Source organism: Vidua chalybeata, chromosome 8 (assembly GCF_026979565.1).
Source record: "Vidua chalybeata isolate OUT-0048 chromosome 8, bVidCha1 merged haplotype, whole genome shotgun sequence".
Taxonomy (NCBI): Eukaryota; Metazoa; Chordata; class Aves; order Passeriformes; family Viduidae; genus Vidua; species Vidua chalybeata.
Genome location: NC_071537.1, coordinates 14,019,780 through 14,036,392, shown reverse-complemented (window position 1 = coordinate 14,036,392; position 16,613 = coordinate 14,019,780). Strand labels below are relative to the sequence as shown.

At 56.0% G+C, this 16,613-nt stretch overlaps 1 protein-coding gene across 2 annotated transcripts in view; it reads left to right on the top strand.

The window, feature by feature from the left end:
* The window catches only part of SLIT1 (slit guidance ligand 1), a 60,813-nt gene that overhangs the window by 27,249 nt on the left and 16,951 nt on the right, over positions 1–16,613 (top strand). For both annotated transcript variants that reach the window (XR_008432107.1, XM_053949440.1), the window contains exon 5: positions 16,448–16,519. Coding sequence is in view for 1 of the 2 variants with exons in the window: in XM_053949440.1 (XP_053805415.1) it covers positions 16,448–16,519 (72 nt within the window). In the remaining variant the exon portion in view is untranslated. The remainder of the gene's footprint in view (positions 1–16,447; positions 16,520–16,613) is intronic.

Here is a 16,613-nt window from a genome sequence, read left to right as displayed (position 1 = left end):
TTTTACTAGCACTGTAAAGGGAAAGACAGCTTTGCTTTAATTTTATGAGCTCTAGAATACCTTGCCTGGTTAAGTGCTGGCTGAACTTTCTGGGGGGCTTTGGCTTGGAGTTCACAGGGCAAATGCCGGTGGTGGCTGAAGATATTCCCTCTTCCCTACGCTCCTCCCTTGTCCATCACAGTTGTTCCTCCTTTGCCCTCACCTCCACAGAGCCAGACAGGACCTGTTCCTTTCCCATTCCCATCCATTTGCAGAGAGATGCCAGCAGTGACTGTGACAGCAAGGCCAAAACAGAGTGCTCCTGGATTATCCCAGAGTGGGGTTTTCCTGCCTGTCTGTCAGTGCCCAAAATTCTGCCTGGAACAATAATAATATGAAACTGTAGATGAGGACATGGCTCTGGGGAAGTTACACTGTGGATGAATATTTGGGGACACTTACAGAGTGGGGGGAATGCTGTGGGGAGCTATTGGTGCCCCTGTGAGCAGGGCACTTGCAGCCTGCCACCCTCTGATTCCCCAGTTGTAGGACTGTCTTTACATCCTCTGGGAATCTTTGTGCTCCTGTCCTTGCCGCCTGCCACTGCAGGGCCTGGGTTTTGTGCTTTTGCTTCTTTTTCTTCCCTTTATTTTCCAGCCTCTTTCACAAAGACACCTATTCTCCCCTCACCGTGCCCTGGGGATTTACACAGAAAGCTCACCCTCAACATGGCAAAAGAAAGGCCCGGGCGGCCCGGGAGAGGAAGCTCACACAAAATGTGGTGTGTGGCTCTTTGTGTCCCCTTTGTAATTCCTCTGCACAATGAACTGCCCTGGCCACCCACCAGCCCCGGGCTACCCCAGGTGCCTCATCCCTCATGCCTCTCGATGTGGCAGCGGGCAGAGATGGGGATGCCCCTCGACAAGCAGCCGAGAGCACAGCCTTTGTGCTCAGAAAAGGGGAAATTTGGGCGGGATGGAGATCGCCATGTTCCTGCAGCAGCAAAAAGCACCTTGCATCCCCGCTAGCCCCCAGGCAGAGCGCTGGGGGTCCCTCCGGCAGAGCCCTTCCATCAGCCCCGCTCTGACGGCTTTTAACATGCTAATGACCCTCTCAAGGGCAGGAGCAGCTCTGTGTAAAACCCATGTTCAGCCCTCGGTCATGGACATTTGCTCGGAGACACAGTGTTAAATATTTATCCTCCCCGCCTTCCCCCCAGCTCCGCAGGCATTAACAATAGCGATTGCAACCGGCCCCTTCCCCCTCGCCGGGAACATGTGGCTCCCGGACCATGACAGCGAACGTTATCGTTTGTACCTGTGAATTATTGATAAGGTATAAGATAGTTCTTGCGGTGAAAAAATAATGAGAGGGAGAGGCTGCAGCCTGGCAGGGCAGGCGCTGCTTCAAACCCTCTTCTCCAGGGGCAAAATGGGAGGTGGGACCCTGTTCCTGCTGGGCCCATCCACCAGCTGACCATGCCGGCCCTCAGCGGCGTGTGGCCAGCGCCCGGCTGCCGTCGTGCCTGGTGACTCCTCTCGGCATGGTCTGGCTGGCGCCTGTCCGCTCCCGGCCGCCCGCCCCCTTCCCCGGGGAGGTGGGCAGCTGCCCTCCCTGCCGGCCCCACGCTGCCCGCGCCACCCGTGAGCCAGGGCCGCTCGCTCCGGCAGCTGCCTGCGGGCCGTGGGGGTGAGCGGGGCTGTCCCCGCTCGGCGGGGCGGCTGCCCAGCCCGCGCCGCCGCGGCGGGAAGGGCAGGTATTGCCCGGCCCTGCAGACGCTGTGGCTCCAAGGAGCAGGTGGGAGAGCCTTTCAGCTGGCCAGGCTGAGGGGCTGCGGAGGTCTCCAGGGGCGGAAGGACAGAGAGTGGTCCTTGGCCTGTGGCTTTATGGCCACCGATATACTGTCCCTGTGCCCTAATCTGTCCCTGGAAAATCAGGGATGATGCTGCTGAGTCCCTGAAAGCAGGTGGCAGTCCTGAAAAGGGGTCACGTCCCTGGTTTAGGGCTGTCGTTTGGTTGGAAGCTGAATGCAGCGTGTCCATCCCCTTAGCTGTGTCCCAGAGAGTCCCTGTGTCTGCCAGCTGGGGCAACTCTGCGCTCCAGCTCTGCTTTGCATGCCTCTGGGATGCCATGAGGGAGGGTACAGATGGCTCAGGGGGATCTTGTCATGGTGGCGTGGGCAGTCTGATTAAAATGGTTCAAAGCCCAGCTTTGATATACTTAGACCCTCAACGCTGCTGCTGTGTTTTGCAGGGAGAGCATGAGCAGGAGAGTCCAGGCATTAGCGTGCAGATCTGGGCCAATCTGGGGCTACACATCTGCGTCCCTGGGCCTGGTGGTGAAGAACCAGGGTCTTCCTCTCTGCCTAACCTCCCCAGAGTGCTCTTTAGGTTGTGTGCATAAGGAAGCATTGCTGGGAGAGGAGCATTGAATGGTCTTTCCACCAGCCTCAGAAGATGGGCTGGACTCCTGGAGGGGCCGTGTCCCCCCTCTGCTGCTCCCCACGGTGCTGCTTTTCCAGGTGTGCTGACATAGGAGCGGGCAGAAAATAGCAAAGGCTCTAAAGTGAGAATTAAGGAGTAATTAAGAGAGCATGTGTGTGTGCAGTGTGTCTGCATGCTGGAGGGAGTGTGGACATGGTGCAGTGGGCCATGGGTTGCAGTGTGTGCCACAGGGTATGGACACAGCAGGCAGTGCAGCAGAGTGTGTGGAGAGCCCCCAGCCCCAGGGTACTCCAGTGTCAGGCAGTGTTACCCTGGGTACGAGCTGCAGCATGGGAGGGGTTGAGTACAGCTCTCATCTCACTGCAGCACAACATCCCTGAGCAGTGATTGATCCCAGCATTAAAGGGTCTGGGAATGTGAGCCCTTGTCTCCCTGCTCACCCTTCCGCTCCCTGACTTGTCTCCATCTGTGCAGCAAATACCCAGCCAGTCCACTTGGATAGCAACTTTGAAGTGTGAATTTCAAACACACTCTCTGTCCTCATCCCCTCTCCCATGTCTGATGGGGGGTGCACAGGGAGCAGCAGGAACACCAGGCACATGAAACAGCCCTGTTCAAAGCCTGGCACTGCAGCTTCCACTTGCAAGTTAAGTTTGCAGGCAATTACCAGGTGGTGGTCCCTGCCTTAGCTCCCGGCCTTTTCCCTTCCAAACCGCCTGCTCTCTGTTCTGCTTTTAGGGGAAGAGCCTGGCACCAGAGCACACACAAACACTACAGCCCACAGACACTGTGTTGGGCTGGGCTCCTGCCTGCAGGTTAAGGTGGGGGATGCTATAGCCCTCCTGTGCCCCCTCCTGTGGTCCTCATGGCTCCAGCTCAGCACTGAATTGGGCTCACACCAGCCAGAGTTGAAGACTGAGGAAGAGCAGTTTACCGTGCAGGGGGCAAAGCAAGACAGCAGCACTTTGGCCCCTACTCATGCAGAGGAGACCAAACCCAAGCCCTTTTTTTCTCCAGCTGCATTTTGGCTGGAAGGGTGCAGTGGGGATGGCTCATCCCGTGCTGGATCCCAAGGTGCTGCAGGATGCTCAGTGCTCAGCCAGAGCTGCGGCTGTGTGTGCAGAGGGAGGATCCAGCCCCTTCCTTGTGTGAGGCAGAGGCGAGACAGCGCACGTAAACTCGACTTCACAAGACATCAAATGCACTGTGGTCGGATGGAAATTGGCTCTTGGAGCTCCTTTCTTAAGGCACAGAGCAGCTCCTGGCTCCTGCTCCCCCCTCAGCGGGTGGATGGGCTGATAATATGAGGAAGTGCCTGCTCCCCTTCAAGCCACTGTGCCTGGGATCTCATCTCCAGGCTGACAATTTGCATTAATGTTTGCCTAACGAACCAGGGGCCCTCTTACATCCTAATCGCCTTTGCTGGGGGGCTCACATGGCTCATGGAGCAGCAGGACTGGCAAAGGTGTTCCTGGGCTATCTCCTTTGTGCTTCAGCAATCTCCAACCCTCAGAAAAAACAAAAATCCTTTGCCAGAAGAGTGGGCCCTTATCTTAATTTACTTGAAATTATGTCCCAGATTTCTGTCCAACCAGGTCCCTGCATTGTTCCTGAGCAGGATTTCAGTGTGGGAGCCAGCTAATTTGCAGTATTTTACATATGTAATATGTTGTCAGAAATGCTTTTAAATGCCTGTAATATTTAATTAGGAGGCAGATTTCAGCATATTAGGCAGGAATGGGGCTGTGTAATTAGTTATTGATGATTTCATATCTGTGAAGTCAATTAAGTAAAAGCTGGAGGCAAGCTCCTGTGTATGAATTCACCCCATTTTGGGGCTGTTCTGGGATGCAGCAGGGTTGTGCTGGTTGTCTGGCCTTGGAGCAGCTTGTACCCATCCAGGGCTGCTGCAGGACTTTCCCCCTCCATGAGAGCCATTCTGCATGTCAGGAACACCCACCCCGCAGTCCCAGCTGCAGAAGGATATCTCCCACCTTGGTCACATCTCCAGCCTCCTCTCGCAGGGCTCTGATACCTTCCGGGGCCTGTGACATGCTTGTCTCTCAAACCTGGTATTTCTGGTCTCAAAACTGATCTGGAACCTGACAAAACATGAATCATCCAAGGAATGTAAGAGCAGGCAGAGTCCTGGGAGTGTATTTTTAGACAGCACGTGTTGGAATTTGACTGTTTCATAGAGAAAAAAAGGAGGTTTTCAGATCTGAGTGCTCTGGCCATGCTGGGAGCCCTACTACAGGCTCTGTATTGCATTGCTGGCCTTCCCACAGCAGCATAGGAAGGAGGGTAAGGTCAGGCTGTGCTGCACAGCCCCTGTTTGGCTCTCCCATCGCAGAGGACCACACTGGGAGTCCAAGCCCTGTGTGTCTTCGTGAGGCCCTTTATCCAATGCTGGGAGCTGATGGCATGGGCATGCAAACAGGATTGGCACCTCACCCTTCTGCTGGCCCCAGACAGCAGCCATGGCTCCTGCTGCACCTGGAGCCAGTCACTGGGGCACTTCCAGGAGTGTGGCTGTCTCTGGGGACACCAGCACCCGAAGCTGCATCTGTAGCCCAGCCATGCTGCCATGTCCTTACACTCACTCACGCCAGTGATGATGACTCATACTCCTCCACAGGCTGCCCTGAGATGGCTCCTGCTGCATCTGGTGGCGGGATGCCAGTCTGTAATGTCCCCACTGAGAGATAGGCACCCACCTCCCTCCAAGGGGGCTGGTATCTGCCCAGCTGCACTGGTCCAGGTCTTTCCCCCTCTGCGGGGTTTGCAGCCAGGACACCACTGTTCGGGAGATTTCATTCTCCTTTTTATCCTGGCAGTTGGAAGCTGGGGAGCCGATAATGATGAAGGAGTGTAAATGTCAGCAGGAAACCAGCTTCAATCAGAAGTGTTAAAAATAAACCTGCCAGGCCTGCTCTGGCAGGGGTAATCAGCCTCAGCAGCTCCTCTCCCCAGGTCCTAGAGCACAAGCTGCAGCTGTGCCAGCAGTGCCAGGCCACCTGAGCAGCCATGCTGGAGGCTGGCTGCAACCTTGGCAGCTCGAGCCCTGGCCAGCACCTCTCCTGGAGCTGTGAGGAGCAACCCCCCCAAGCTGACCAGGGTGAAGGGTCCCATCCCCTCTTCCCAGGCAACATCTTCACACTCCCCTCTGTGGAGTTCCCCTCTGCAATCCTGGCTGCTCTTGAGCTCAGTCAGGCTGTGGCAGGAGATGTGGACATGCAGGTAACAGTTCCCTTAAGGCACATCCACAGGGCAGAGTCAGCCATGGGCTCCTGGGGTCACAGAGCCGCTGTCCCCACTGTGAGTCAGATGCACTTGGAACAAAGACAGGAGGTGCACTGTTAACCCCAAAGATAATTAACCTCGGGACAGGTTTGAAAAGGGGTGTAGGGCTGCTCCATCACTTGAACTTTAATACAGAAACTGAAGATTTGTGTGAGACCTCTAGGTGCCCAAAGACTCAGGGCCAGGACTTTTCAGTCTGTGCTTTGTGGTTGGGTGCTGCTGTTGGGCTTGATACTTCAAGGCTCCATGCATGCGTGGATCAGGGAAAGGGGGGAGCACCCAGATGTGGCTCCAGCAACTCATTTCTGTCTCTTCAAAACAAAGAGGGGCTGTTGATCCACAGCACAGGCAGGTCCATGGGTGGGAGCTGCAGCTGTACTCACTACCTGCAGGCCGAGGCTTCCCGAGACCTGTGGTGTGGTTTTGTGCCAGGGGCTCTTCAAAGAGCAGCTCTGTGGAGGGAAGCCTTGTGGGCTGGGATGCAGCTCCCAGTCCCCTGTGGCATGGCCATGACTGGGTGCTGCTCTCCCAAACCCCCTCTCAAGAGTAGTTGTTACTGGGCAAGAGCAGCCCCAGCTTCAGCCAGCCTTGTGGCAGGGCTTTGCTGCCTGCCTTCCAGGAGTTCTTATCTTGGCTTTGATGTGTGTCACACGAGATGGAGTCTCTTTATCTTCCTGTTGGGTTTTCCCTGTGTGTCCCTGTGCTTGATTCCCATGCTTGGGTGCTCTTGCAGCCCCACACTCACTCTGCTGTTTTCCATCTGCCTTTCCTTCTCCTATCCTGGCTGTTTCCTCCTAGTCCTGTGTAAAATCACATCTCTTTTACCAGCTGTTGGGCACGATTTGAGATGTCCCACTGGCTCCATCCTGGCTGCCTTTCATCCTGCAATGCATCACCCACTTCTCATCCTACTGCCAGCCTCTCCCAAGAGCTTTCAGGAAGCCCCAGGCTATGAGACATAAGAGTTTTACCTGTCTGAGTGCTAGGGCCAAACATGAGGAGTGTGAACATGTCAGGGCATCTCGCCAGGTTCTCCAGCTGTCTTGCAAGGTTCAGCCTCGGTTTCAGAACATCCTCCAGGCCACAGGGAGTTTGCTTTAGCTCTTAAAGCTGAGGCCAATTGCTTGTCCCAGGACCTGTAAAGCTGAGGAGCAGCATCACAGATCCACAGTATTGCTTCTTGGCTCACCAAGATCTGGGACAGATCTGGGACAGCCGGGACACAATTCTCAGCTTGGCTCAGCCTCATTCACACCTCGGAGGAATCCAGGAGGGCTGGCAGGGCTGGCTTCACACTTATTAGCAATTAAAAGCCTCAGAGCCTGGGAGTCAATTAGCTCTGGGCTCTGCAGTGCCACAAACCCAGGGGATGAGGCTGCTAAGCAGAGCTGCAGCCAACTCCCCACAGGGCTCAGGGCTGGCTCGCCAGAAGAGCTATTTGCTTTTTCATTTACACCTCGGATGAGTGTTGCAGCATGGAGTTTGGGGTATCTTCTCGGGTGTGAGCTGCCAGGCAGGGAGCACACGCTGCATGCTGGAGGATGTTAAGGCTTCATGGTAGGCAGGGCTGGAGCCTGGCACTTGTCAGGGCATGGCACAGTCATGCATGGGGTCGTGATGGGGTGAGGTGGGATTGACCTTGTCCTGTCACAGAACTACATGGGAGGGTCTTGCTGTGGCACACTGCTGTCTGCTGGAGGTAGAGCCACACATGGTTTAGGAAATCTCTGCCACCACCCCTAGCTTGCTCTGTCCCAGGCTCTGGAGCTGCTGGGCTACTCTGATTTGCTGGACATCCTGGAACATGTGGATCTGTGAGTGCTGAGGTACTACGCTCTGGGCAGTAGTTTGCAGGGTTGGGGGCCTGGCGTGCAGCCCTGGGGAAAGGGACATCTCTGTGCCTTTTATTTGCAGCATGTGGGGAACATGCTTGAAATGAGCCGAGGTATGCAGATGTGAAGCAGGTAGGTGCACAGGCTGGAGGGTAGTGTGGTAGCTGGAAAAACACGCTTTGGTGGAAGGTTCTGTCTTACTACTAGACAGTAAGACAGGAGAAAAAACATGGAAAGAGGGAGGAGAAAAGATTTGCTGAACATCAGGGCTAAGAGGACTTGGAAATGATGAGAAGCAGGGATGCAGAAAAGCAGGAGGCTGTGCAGCAATGGGGCCCATGGCTGGGTGCCTTGGTTCCCAGGGGCAGTGGGACACAGAGGCTGTGAGCCAGGCAGGTGCAGTTTTAACACTCAGTGTCCAGCCAGACACGTGCTGGAGGGAATGAACCCTCAGCCAGCAGACAGAGAAAACTGGGGTAGATGTGTCAGCCAGAGTAGGTCCTTTTGCAGAAACTGACAGGCTGGCTGCTCCCACAGGTGGGTTGCAGGACACTCCCCTGCTCACCCCGGGCTCTGCCAGACCACAGGGCACTGGACACAGAAGGAGCTGTGGCTCTCTGAAGACACTTTGGGATGAGGGGGAGCTGATGGCGATGCCTTAGCCTCTTGTTAGCTCCCCTTCCTGCCGATAACGAGGTTGCAGGAACAAAGGGACGCTGTGGGGAGGGGGCGGTGACAGGCACGCAGGGTTTGCAGCTTGTTATTTCACTTGTGTTTCCATTAAAGCTGCTGCTTTTAACTTGTTTCAATCTCTGAAGAGGCTCCTGGGTGTGTAGCAGATGCTTTATTCCCCCTCCCTCCCACCCTCCCTCTTTTCCTTGGCCAGCTCCCCTTGTTCCCATAGCATCCCCCTTCCCACAGAGGCCGAGTCCCGCAGCTCTGGCATTGCAGCGCAGCCCACGCAGGAGCCGATCCTGCTGGAGCTGGACCGGAGCCACTGCACAGGCGCTGCCCTGGCAGAGAGCTCAGCAAAGCCCGCTCAATCAAGTGCCCTCCGGCACAGATCACCCCACTCGCTGGGGACGTTGCGTTGTTGTCCCCAGCTTCCCCAATGCCCAAACGTGGGGCTGCTGATGTTACCTGCAGTGCATGGACCCACATGCCTCAGCATCCCCGGGGCGTCCCCTCAGCACACACTGACACCGTGGTGGCGCCCTTGGGTGATACCAGCCAGAGTCAATTGCTGGTGCTCTGGTAAAGACACATGGCATGGGTCAGCAGTGTCCCTTTGAAGCCACTGAGATTTGTGCATACCCTGAAATGTTTTCCTAAATCAACACCACCATGCTGGGGCTGGGACTCCTCTCACTAACTGTTGCCATGAGCATATGTTGGCTTTTACACATGCTCTGCTCATCTGTCCAAGCAACAAACCTCTCCAGCTTTAATGTTTTTGGAAGCATCTGCATCTCCTGGGAGGGAAAGAACCAGGGCCAGAGCCTGGGGTCAGCACGGCACTTTGGGAAGCCTGGGGAAGGCAGGGTAGTAAGCATGAAGCGTTGCTCCCTGCTCTGTTCACTTTTACACTTTACTGTGTGGACAAGCAGAAGTTTTTGATAGGGTTTGTGTCACTGAGGTCTGTGCTCTGAGACACTCAGCACATCGTGGTGTCAAGTTGTGTTTTGCCTTGCTGCAGCAAAGGATTGTTTTGTCCTTATATATAAGGCTTGGCAAGGAGGAGTTCTGATTCACTACTTTCACTGGTGCTGAGAAAATAAGAAGAAAAGAAACATTATGAGAAACCTCAGGTGGGATTGGGACAGCTCTCCTAAGAGAAGTGATTATTTATTTTCACTTGAACCACAGTGGATATGACCTAGTGCCAAGAGATGCTGAGGATGCTGGTCCCTTCGGGAGGACTGTCCCATGGCCTGGAATCGCATCGGCCACCATGGGTGGTGTGTGAGCAGGTGATGATGTGGGTACATAGCCCTTGCACAGGGAAAGGGACACTCAGGGCCCGCAGCCTGCGTGATTCAGAGCAGAGGGACCCTGTATCCTGCAGGTGGGGACATGAGTCCTGCTTTCCAGCAGGAATGGGGTACAGATATGCATGTAAGTGCATATAGAGGCCAAACTCCCCATCTCACTGAGGGGCAATGAGAACACAGGGCAGGAGAGGTCAGTGGTGGCTTTCAGGCTGCTATGTTGACTAGAAGGATGGCTGGTTGTCTTAATCTATAGGACCCCTGTAGGGACACCACCCTGCCTTTGCACAGTGCTTTGCTGTGCCACAGATATGTCTCCTGTGCTGGATTTGGTTGCTGCCAGCATCCTTGTTCCCCCTGTCTGTGCTGTCCCTGCTCCATGCATCCTTTCCCAGTACCCATCAAGGCTGTGTGTGTCGGGAGGCAGTTTCTGTGGCTGCAGGTTGCAGTCTCCCCCAGCTCACTGCGGGCTGTGGCAACCAGAGCTAGGAGGATAATGAGATCTTAATAGTCCAATTATATCCCATCGATTTACTCAGCACGTAATTGTTGGCGGCTGGGGCTGCCTGATGAACCGCTCCACTCCGGCTGCCAGCGGGGAGGGCTGTGCCACCCCGCCCAGCCTGGGATGCTCTTCACAGCAACCAGCTGTTCCCCCTTGAACCCCTGTAGGAGCAGCGCCTCCCTCCCCCACTTCCAACTCACTGTCCCTCCTCTTCCAAGTGACAGGCGGAGATCAGAGCCGGGATCCCTGCCCTGGCTGGGCATTCCAGCATCGCCCTGACCCCAGGTTGGTGTCCCCCATACTGCCCTGGGGAGCAGAGGGGTTGTGCATCTCTGCCTGCCACTAAAACAGGCTGACAGGAGTGACTCCTGGTGGGTGGCAGTCCCTGCCAGCAGAGCAGGGGTGGAGCCATTGTCCACACAGCCTGCACTGGGCAGGGTGGTGATACCAGAGATGTGCCCAGCTGGTCTCCTGGCAGCAGGAGTCAGCTCCCGAGCATCCACCTGCAGGTGTTCTTGCCACAGCAAGGCTTGGCAGGTGCATTTCTGCATTTTGCTTCTATTAATTTTCCTTTTAAGCTGGCTGTGGCTGAGAAACGCATGGACTTCTAATTTGGAGGATTCACTCTTAGCTGTGATTTTAAGCTTGCCTTCGTGATTTGTTGGTCATCCCTCGTTCTAGCATTGTGAAAAGCAGTAAATAATGTTCTTTTTCCCCACACCATGCTGCTTTGTACCCTGTCCCGTTCCCTCCCATTTCCTCTTCTGGCTGCTGCCAAAGCACCTTTTCCAGAAACCCCACTATGTTTCTCCTGAGTGGCAGGGGCTCACGCTGAGCTCACCACGCTACATTTTGGCCTGTTTGTAACCATGCATCAGCATCTGCCATCCCCCCTTGTCCTGTGCAAATGCCCTCAGCCGCAGGGCTGGGGTTGCAGTGGGTGGCAGGCAGCAACAGGCAGTAGCAGGTAGCACACAGGCTGAGGCTGTACCCTTGGGGACAGTGGAGTGAGATGGGCTGGGGGCAGTGGGAGGTCTGTCTCATCTCCCTTGGCCAGGATGACGTGGTGCCAGCAGCTGGGCCAGTGGAGCACATTAAAAATCAAACAGCATGACATAATGCTGGGGGCACACCACAGGAGCCTGAACCTGAGACAGGGTTGTGGGGTCCTGCTCAAACTGGCACTGGGGACTGGGGCAAAATTCTGCCTTGTTGCCCTGGCATCCTGCTAATGCAGCGGAGGGGTGGCTGCTCCCCATCTCCAGCAAGCAGCTCCCTTAGGGCCACCCCTCCTTGGGCACTGGGTCTTTGAAGCACTGGGGACTTGTGTGCATCACCTCGAGTAGCCACATGTGGGATTGTGGACATGTGGGTGACACTTCCCCCAGCACAGGGCTGCAGATGCTGATGCTGGCACAAGCAGTGTATGCAGCAGCTCCTGCCCTGGAGTGGCAACAGAGAGTGCAGAACCCTTGGGAGACTCTGGGCTGTTGGTCCTAATGCAAGTGCTGATTAGTCTATTGATTTTTTTGTAATGCAGGAGTCTACTGTCCCTTCAGCTCACCCCTTGTCACCTGTCAGGCAGTGAAGGTGGTGGTGTGAACAGCTGTCAGCCCTGTCTCTGCTCATCCCTCTGTCCTGGACAGGCTGTGCTGGGACAGACAGCATGTGCGGGGTGATCTGAGACACCGGGTTGTTTAATAGCTGCTGGTGCCACAGTCCTTGCTGGGGAAACGCCGTTTCTGCTCTAGCACAGCTGCCTCTGGCATGGCACCGCTGAGGAGAGGCTGGGATCCAGGGAGCTCTTGTGCCAGCATGAAACTCTGATGCTCTGGAGGGCTGGGGACTTTGGTTGCCTTGTCTGCTCAAGGCTTGGTGGATGGTTGCTGTGGCTGAGCCGGTGCCTGCAGTGACTGGTGTCAGCACTGGCGTGTGAGCCAGGGGCATGCAGTGTCATGCATTTTCATTGTGGGAACTGTGGGCTGGCAGAGGCTGAAGCCCTCATAAAGAGTTTCCAGCATGAATGCTGGGGAGGAAATAAGGTAAAGAGAGGAGCAGCCCCCTGCACTTCACCTGCCTGGAGTCGGCACTGGTCCCGGGCATGCGGGCACTGCCAGGGTGGAGTCACTCGCCTGCCACAGTGCGGCTCCGCAGCCCTGGCCGGCGTGCCCGGGACATGACACGGGCTGCAGCTTTGCCCTGCACAAGGTGCCCGCGTGGCCGCTGACACCGGGCAAGCTGGACCTCTGCACCACCGCCGGAGCCAGCCCAGCGGCCGCTGCCAAGCCGGGCTGCCTGGCGAGGGCAGCACCTTGCCGGAGGGCTGCCAGGCCGCCCCAGCGCTCTTGGCAGCGGGGGGCTCGGAGGACGCGGGGCCAGCGCCGCTGGGAAGCAATTACCTCCCCGCTGCGTCCAGCCCTAATCCCCTCACACGGCGCGCAAGGAGCCGGCTCGCCAAACAAGGCTCAATCAGGTTAAAGTGTGAAGTCAGGATTAGCCAAAAGAATGAGAGCGTGGTAATAGCTCCGGCCTCCTTGCCCGGCCGCCGCAGCCCCGCTGCGGCCCCCTCCCTCTCGCCCGCCCTCCGGCCCAGCGGGCTCCTGCCGGGGAGATTAAGGCTGCCGGGGTTTGTTTGCCTGAGTGGGCTCCCCACTGGGAAGCCATGTCGAACAGTTTTGCTCGGGCGCCCCGCTAAGCGCCGGGCAGGGCGTCGCGCTGGGGGGTTGGCTCCCGCCGCCGAGCCCCTGCCAGCCCCGAGGAGCCGCGTCCCCGCGCCTGGCTCCTCGCCGAGGCTCCCCGGGAACCGGCGGCAGTGGGATGGGGCTGTGGCTGCCAGGAGAGGCAGCGCCGGGGCACCTCCTGCCTCGCTACGGCTACCGCACCGACACACACAATGGGGAAGAGCAGCCGGGTGTAAGATGCGAGCTGGGCAGCTCCTGAAATCGTGATCCCTGACCACCGCCATCCCTCTCACTGCCCAGCCAGGGAGGACGTGTGTGGATATAGTCTGGCCATGAGGCTTTCGGGAGACTTGGAAGAAAAGTGGGTGCCTGCCTTCTTGTCATCACACAGCTGTGGGTTGGAGCTGGCTGCTGCTGTTGTACAGGCATCTGCTGGGTCAGAAATCCATGTGGGAGGTGAGCGTGGTGACAGAGGTGTCCTCCATCACTTCCTCACCCCCTGTTATACTTCCCCCTTTGCACCCGTGGGACTACCAGAGCCCTCTGTACCTTGTGGTGTGCAAAGACAAACTCCAGCTGCATGGTCCTCTGAGACCATGGCACAGGGATGGGAGAACAGTGGCACTGTGAATGGGCTGGCTGTTTCGTGAACGCCTGGATTCAACAGCCAGGAACTCTTAAACTTGGAGCTTTAGGACAATACCTGGAAGTGAAACCAGAAGAGGCAGTGAGGGTGACTGTGACAACTCCCCCTCCTTTGCTCTGCCTGTGTCCGTCAGCTGATCCCCAGCAGGGCTGTCAGACCTGCCAGTGCCCATGGTCACTGCTGTTAGCTGGCACACCACATGTGATGGCAGTGACACTCTTGTATTCGGCAGGGCGTGAGGTGGCACCGATGCAGCCGCCGTGGTGCTGCGAGCGGCACGGCGGAGCGAGGAGAAGCCGTGCCATCTGCTGTTTCTTCTGCGCCAAAGTGTAAAGCAAACATAGCTGGGAGCTATGAAACACCAGGAGGGAAGGGGCCGTGCCTTGTTCCAACGCCGGGGCCAAGGATTCCACAGGCAAAGCATGTGTTTGTCCTGGTGTCGTCAGCTGTGTAACCGTGCAATGCAATCTCAGCCCGGTGCCGGGGCCTTGCTGAAACCCTCGCATCCAGCGTCTGTCCCTCTTGGCTTCGGTACGCCCAACGGCAGCACTTCATCGGTGACTGTCACAAAAAGCTGTGAAGGGGAGAAGCCTCGCAAAGTCAGTTGCAACCTTCTAGCAGCATTTCCCTCGCAAGCTGTAAATGAGCAGCTTGGAGACAGACGCTTGGGTTTACTCCCTGGGCGCACTGGGACTCCCATGTGCTCCAAGCAGAGAAATGGGAGCAAGCTTTCCATGGGGGAACCAAGCAAATTGCAGACAGGACCTGCCTGGGCAGGCAGTGCCAGAGCTGGGAGAGGGGTGCAGAGCACTGAGGTGTGGTGCTCACCTCTGTGACGGGTTTAATGCTGGAGGACAGGCAGCTGCCAAGAAGGAATGTGGTGCATTGAGTGCTTTGCTAGAAAGAGTGATGAACTGCACCGGAAGGGTTCATAGAATCATAGTATGGTTTGGGTTGGAAGAGAACTTGAAGATCATCTAGTTCAAACCCTTGGCCATGGGCAAGGATGGCACCCTCTGGATAATGTTGCTCATTGCTCCATCCAGCCTAGCCTTGAACACTTCCAGGGATGAGGTATCCACAAGTTCTTTGGACAACCTGTTCCAGTGGCTCACTATCCTCACAGTGAAGAATTTCTTCCTTACATCTAATTTAAAACTCCACTCTTTTAGTTTAAAACTGTTCCCCCATCACTGTCTGCCCATGTAAAAAAAGTTGCTATCTTTTCCTAAGAGTTATCTAAGGGATTCTTTGTGGGAGATAAAAGAGAAAAGAGGAATTGGTGCAATGTTGTCTTTTTCTGAAAGGTCAGTGCAATTCCTGGGGATCCCTAGGCTCATCGCATCCCCAACACAGTATGAGGAGAAGATGTTTGTATTTGAAGGAGTGCTGGGCAATTGGAGGCTGCTGCAGGTGTCTGGTCCTTTGCCTTTGGAGAGGGTGAGGGGACCCTGATCCCTCGTGGGCAGGTCGGGCCGGAGTTCTGGGAATAGTCGGCACAGTCGGGGCAGGCAGTGCAGGCAGCACAAACAGCAGGGCAGCCTGGCAGTGCCGCCACGTGGGTTGCTGCGAAATTGCGCCTGCTGCTCGCAGAGGAGCTGGGCTTGTCCTTCTCCAGAAGCCCGGGCAGTTCCTGGGGCGGCATCTCCCTTCCACTGCCCCAGCAACGATGCTTCACCAGCCGGCTCTGGTTTCCCAGGAGTGACCCGGAGTGATGCAGGGGGCAGGGGTTGGTGCATCACACTGGGACTGTATAGCATCTCCTTGGTGGTCAGGCATCCCACTGGAGGGCTTAGGCAAGCCCACTGTCCTTTTGCTTTCCTTTTCCTCATGCAGCTGTGCAAGTAATGCTGGTGCTTTCCTCTAGGAACATTTTCTCATTGTGTTCGTGAAGCTGTCAGCTGGGGTGAAGTCCCAGTTTGGAGACCTCCTGGTGTTTTGTAAGCAGCATATGCCCATTTGTTGAGCCCACTTTTTGGAGGAAATAAGGGCATGGGGAGGAACGTGGATGCTGTGCCTCCATCCTGACCCAGTCCAGCTGTGGGTTATCAACAGCAAACAGGCTTTGTTATGTTGAAGCAGAGCTGGTGAGCACTATGTGTGAAGTGCTGATGTCTGTGTGTACACCCTAAACCACCTCTTGGGGCTGGGATGGGGGTGTCTGTGTGGCCTGTGTAATTCTGGGGACATTTAATCTGTGTGGGATATGCTGGTCCTCCTCCTCACTCATCCATGGACTTGCACAGAGAAAATGCTATATTGTGCCTCAGTTTACCTCTGCCAGGAAGGAGATGGGAACTTGACCTCCTGCCCCAGGGGTGGCTGGAGCAGGACTGTGCTGGCACCCCGGGACGGGAGCAGGCAATGCAGTTGCAAGCCAAGTTCGGAGGAGCTGCTGACTATTAGGGTGGGAGGCAGAATGGCTGTTTGGGAGCCATGGAGAATAAATAAAACAATCAGGTCTTCCCACAGCTGAGCCAGTCTACCCAGACCTTACTTGCAGTGAGATTTGTGGTCTTCATGGTCTTTAAAAGCTAGCCCAGGCATGATGGGGGATCTGACCTGCTGCCAGCTCTGCAACCCAGAGCCCTTGCTGGTTTGGCATGCCCTGGCATTACAGAGCAGGTGATTACACAGACAGTACCCTGCAGTGATGAAGTAAATAATGACCCGATTATTTGTGCCCTCTGAAGTGCAGGTCAGGCTCCATGGGAATGCCTCCTGGAGCCACTAAGTGTAATTACCAGTTAATCAGCAGGGACCTGTAATTATAGAAGTCAGAGAGTACTTAAGTATGGACGGTTTTCCCAGAGCTATGCCAGTCAGCTCTGCTTGTCAGTTCCCAGGGAGCCCCAGTCACTTTGAGCCACCATAGATGGAGCCAGACTTGCCTCAGGACAGCCAGCAGAACAGTGGTCAGCCAAAGACCTGAAGCCAAATTAGTTTATCAGAGTCCCTGAGGGATCACTGAGTGCCGGGGCGTGCCCCTGCCTGTGGATACCCTGCTCCCACAGGACATCACACTTTGCAAGCACTGCTCATTTGCCTTCCTGCCTCTTTCTTCTGCAGGGACCTGAGTGAGAACTTCATCCAGGCCATCCCCAGGAAAGCATTCCGTGGGGCCACCGACCTCAAGAACCTGTGAGTCCTGGCAGTGTTGGGCATGAGGGAGTTTGGGGTCAGGTCCAGTGGCAGCAGGCAGTGGAAGTGATTAGGAGCACTGATTGCTCTGTGC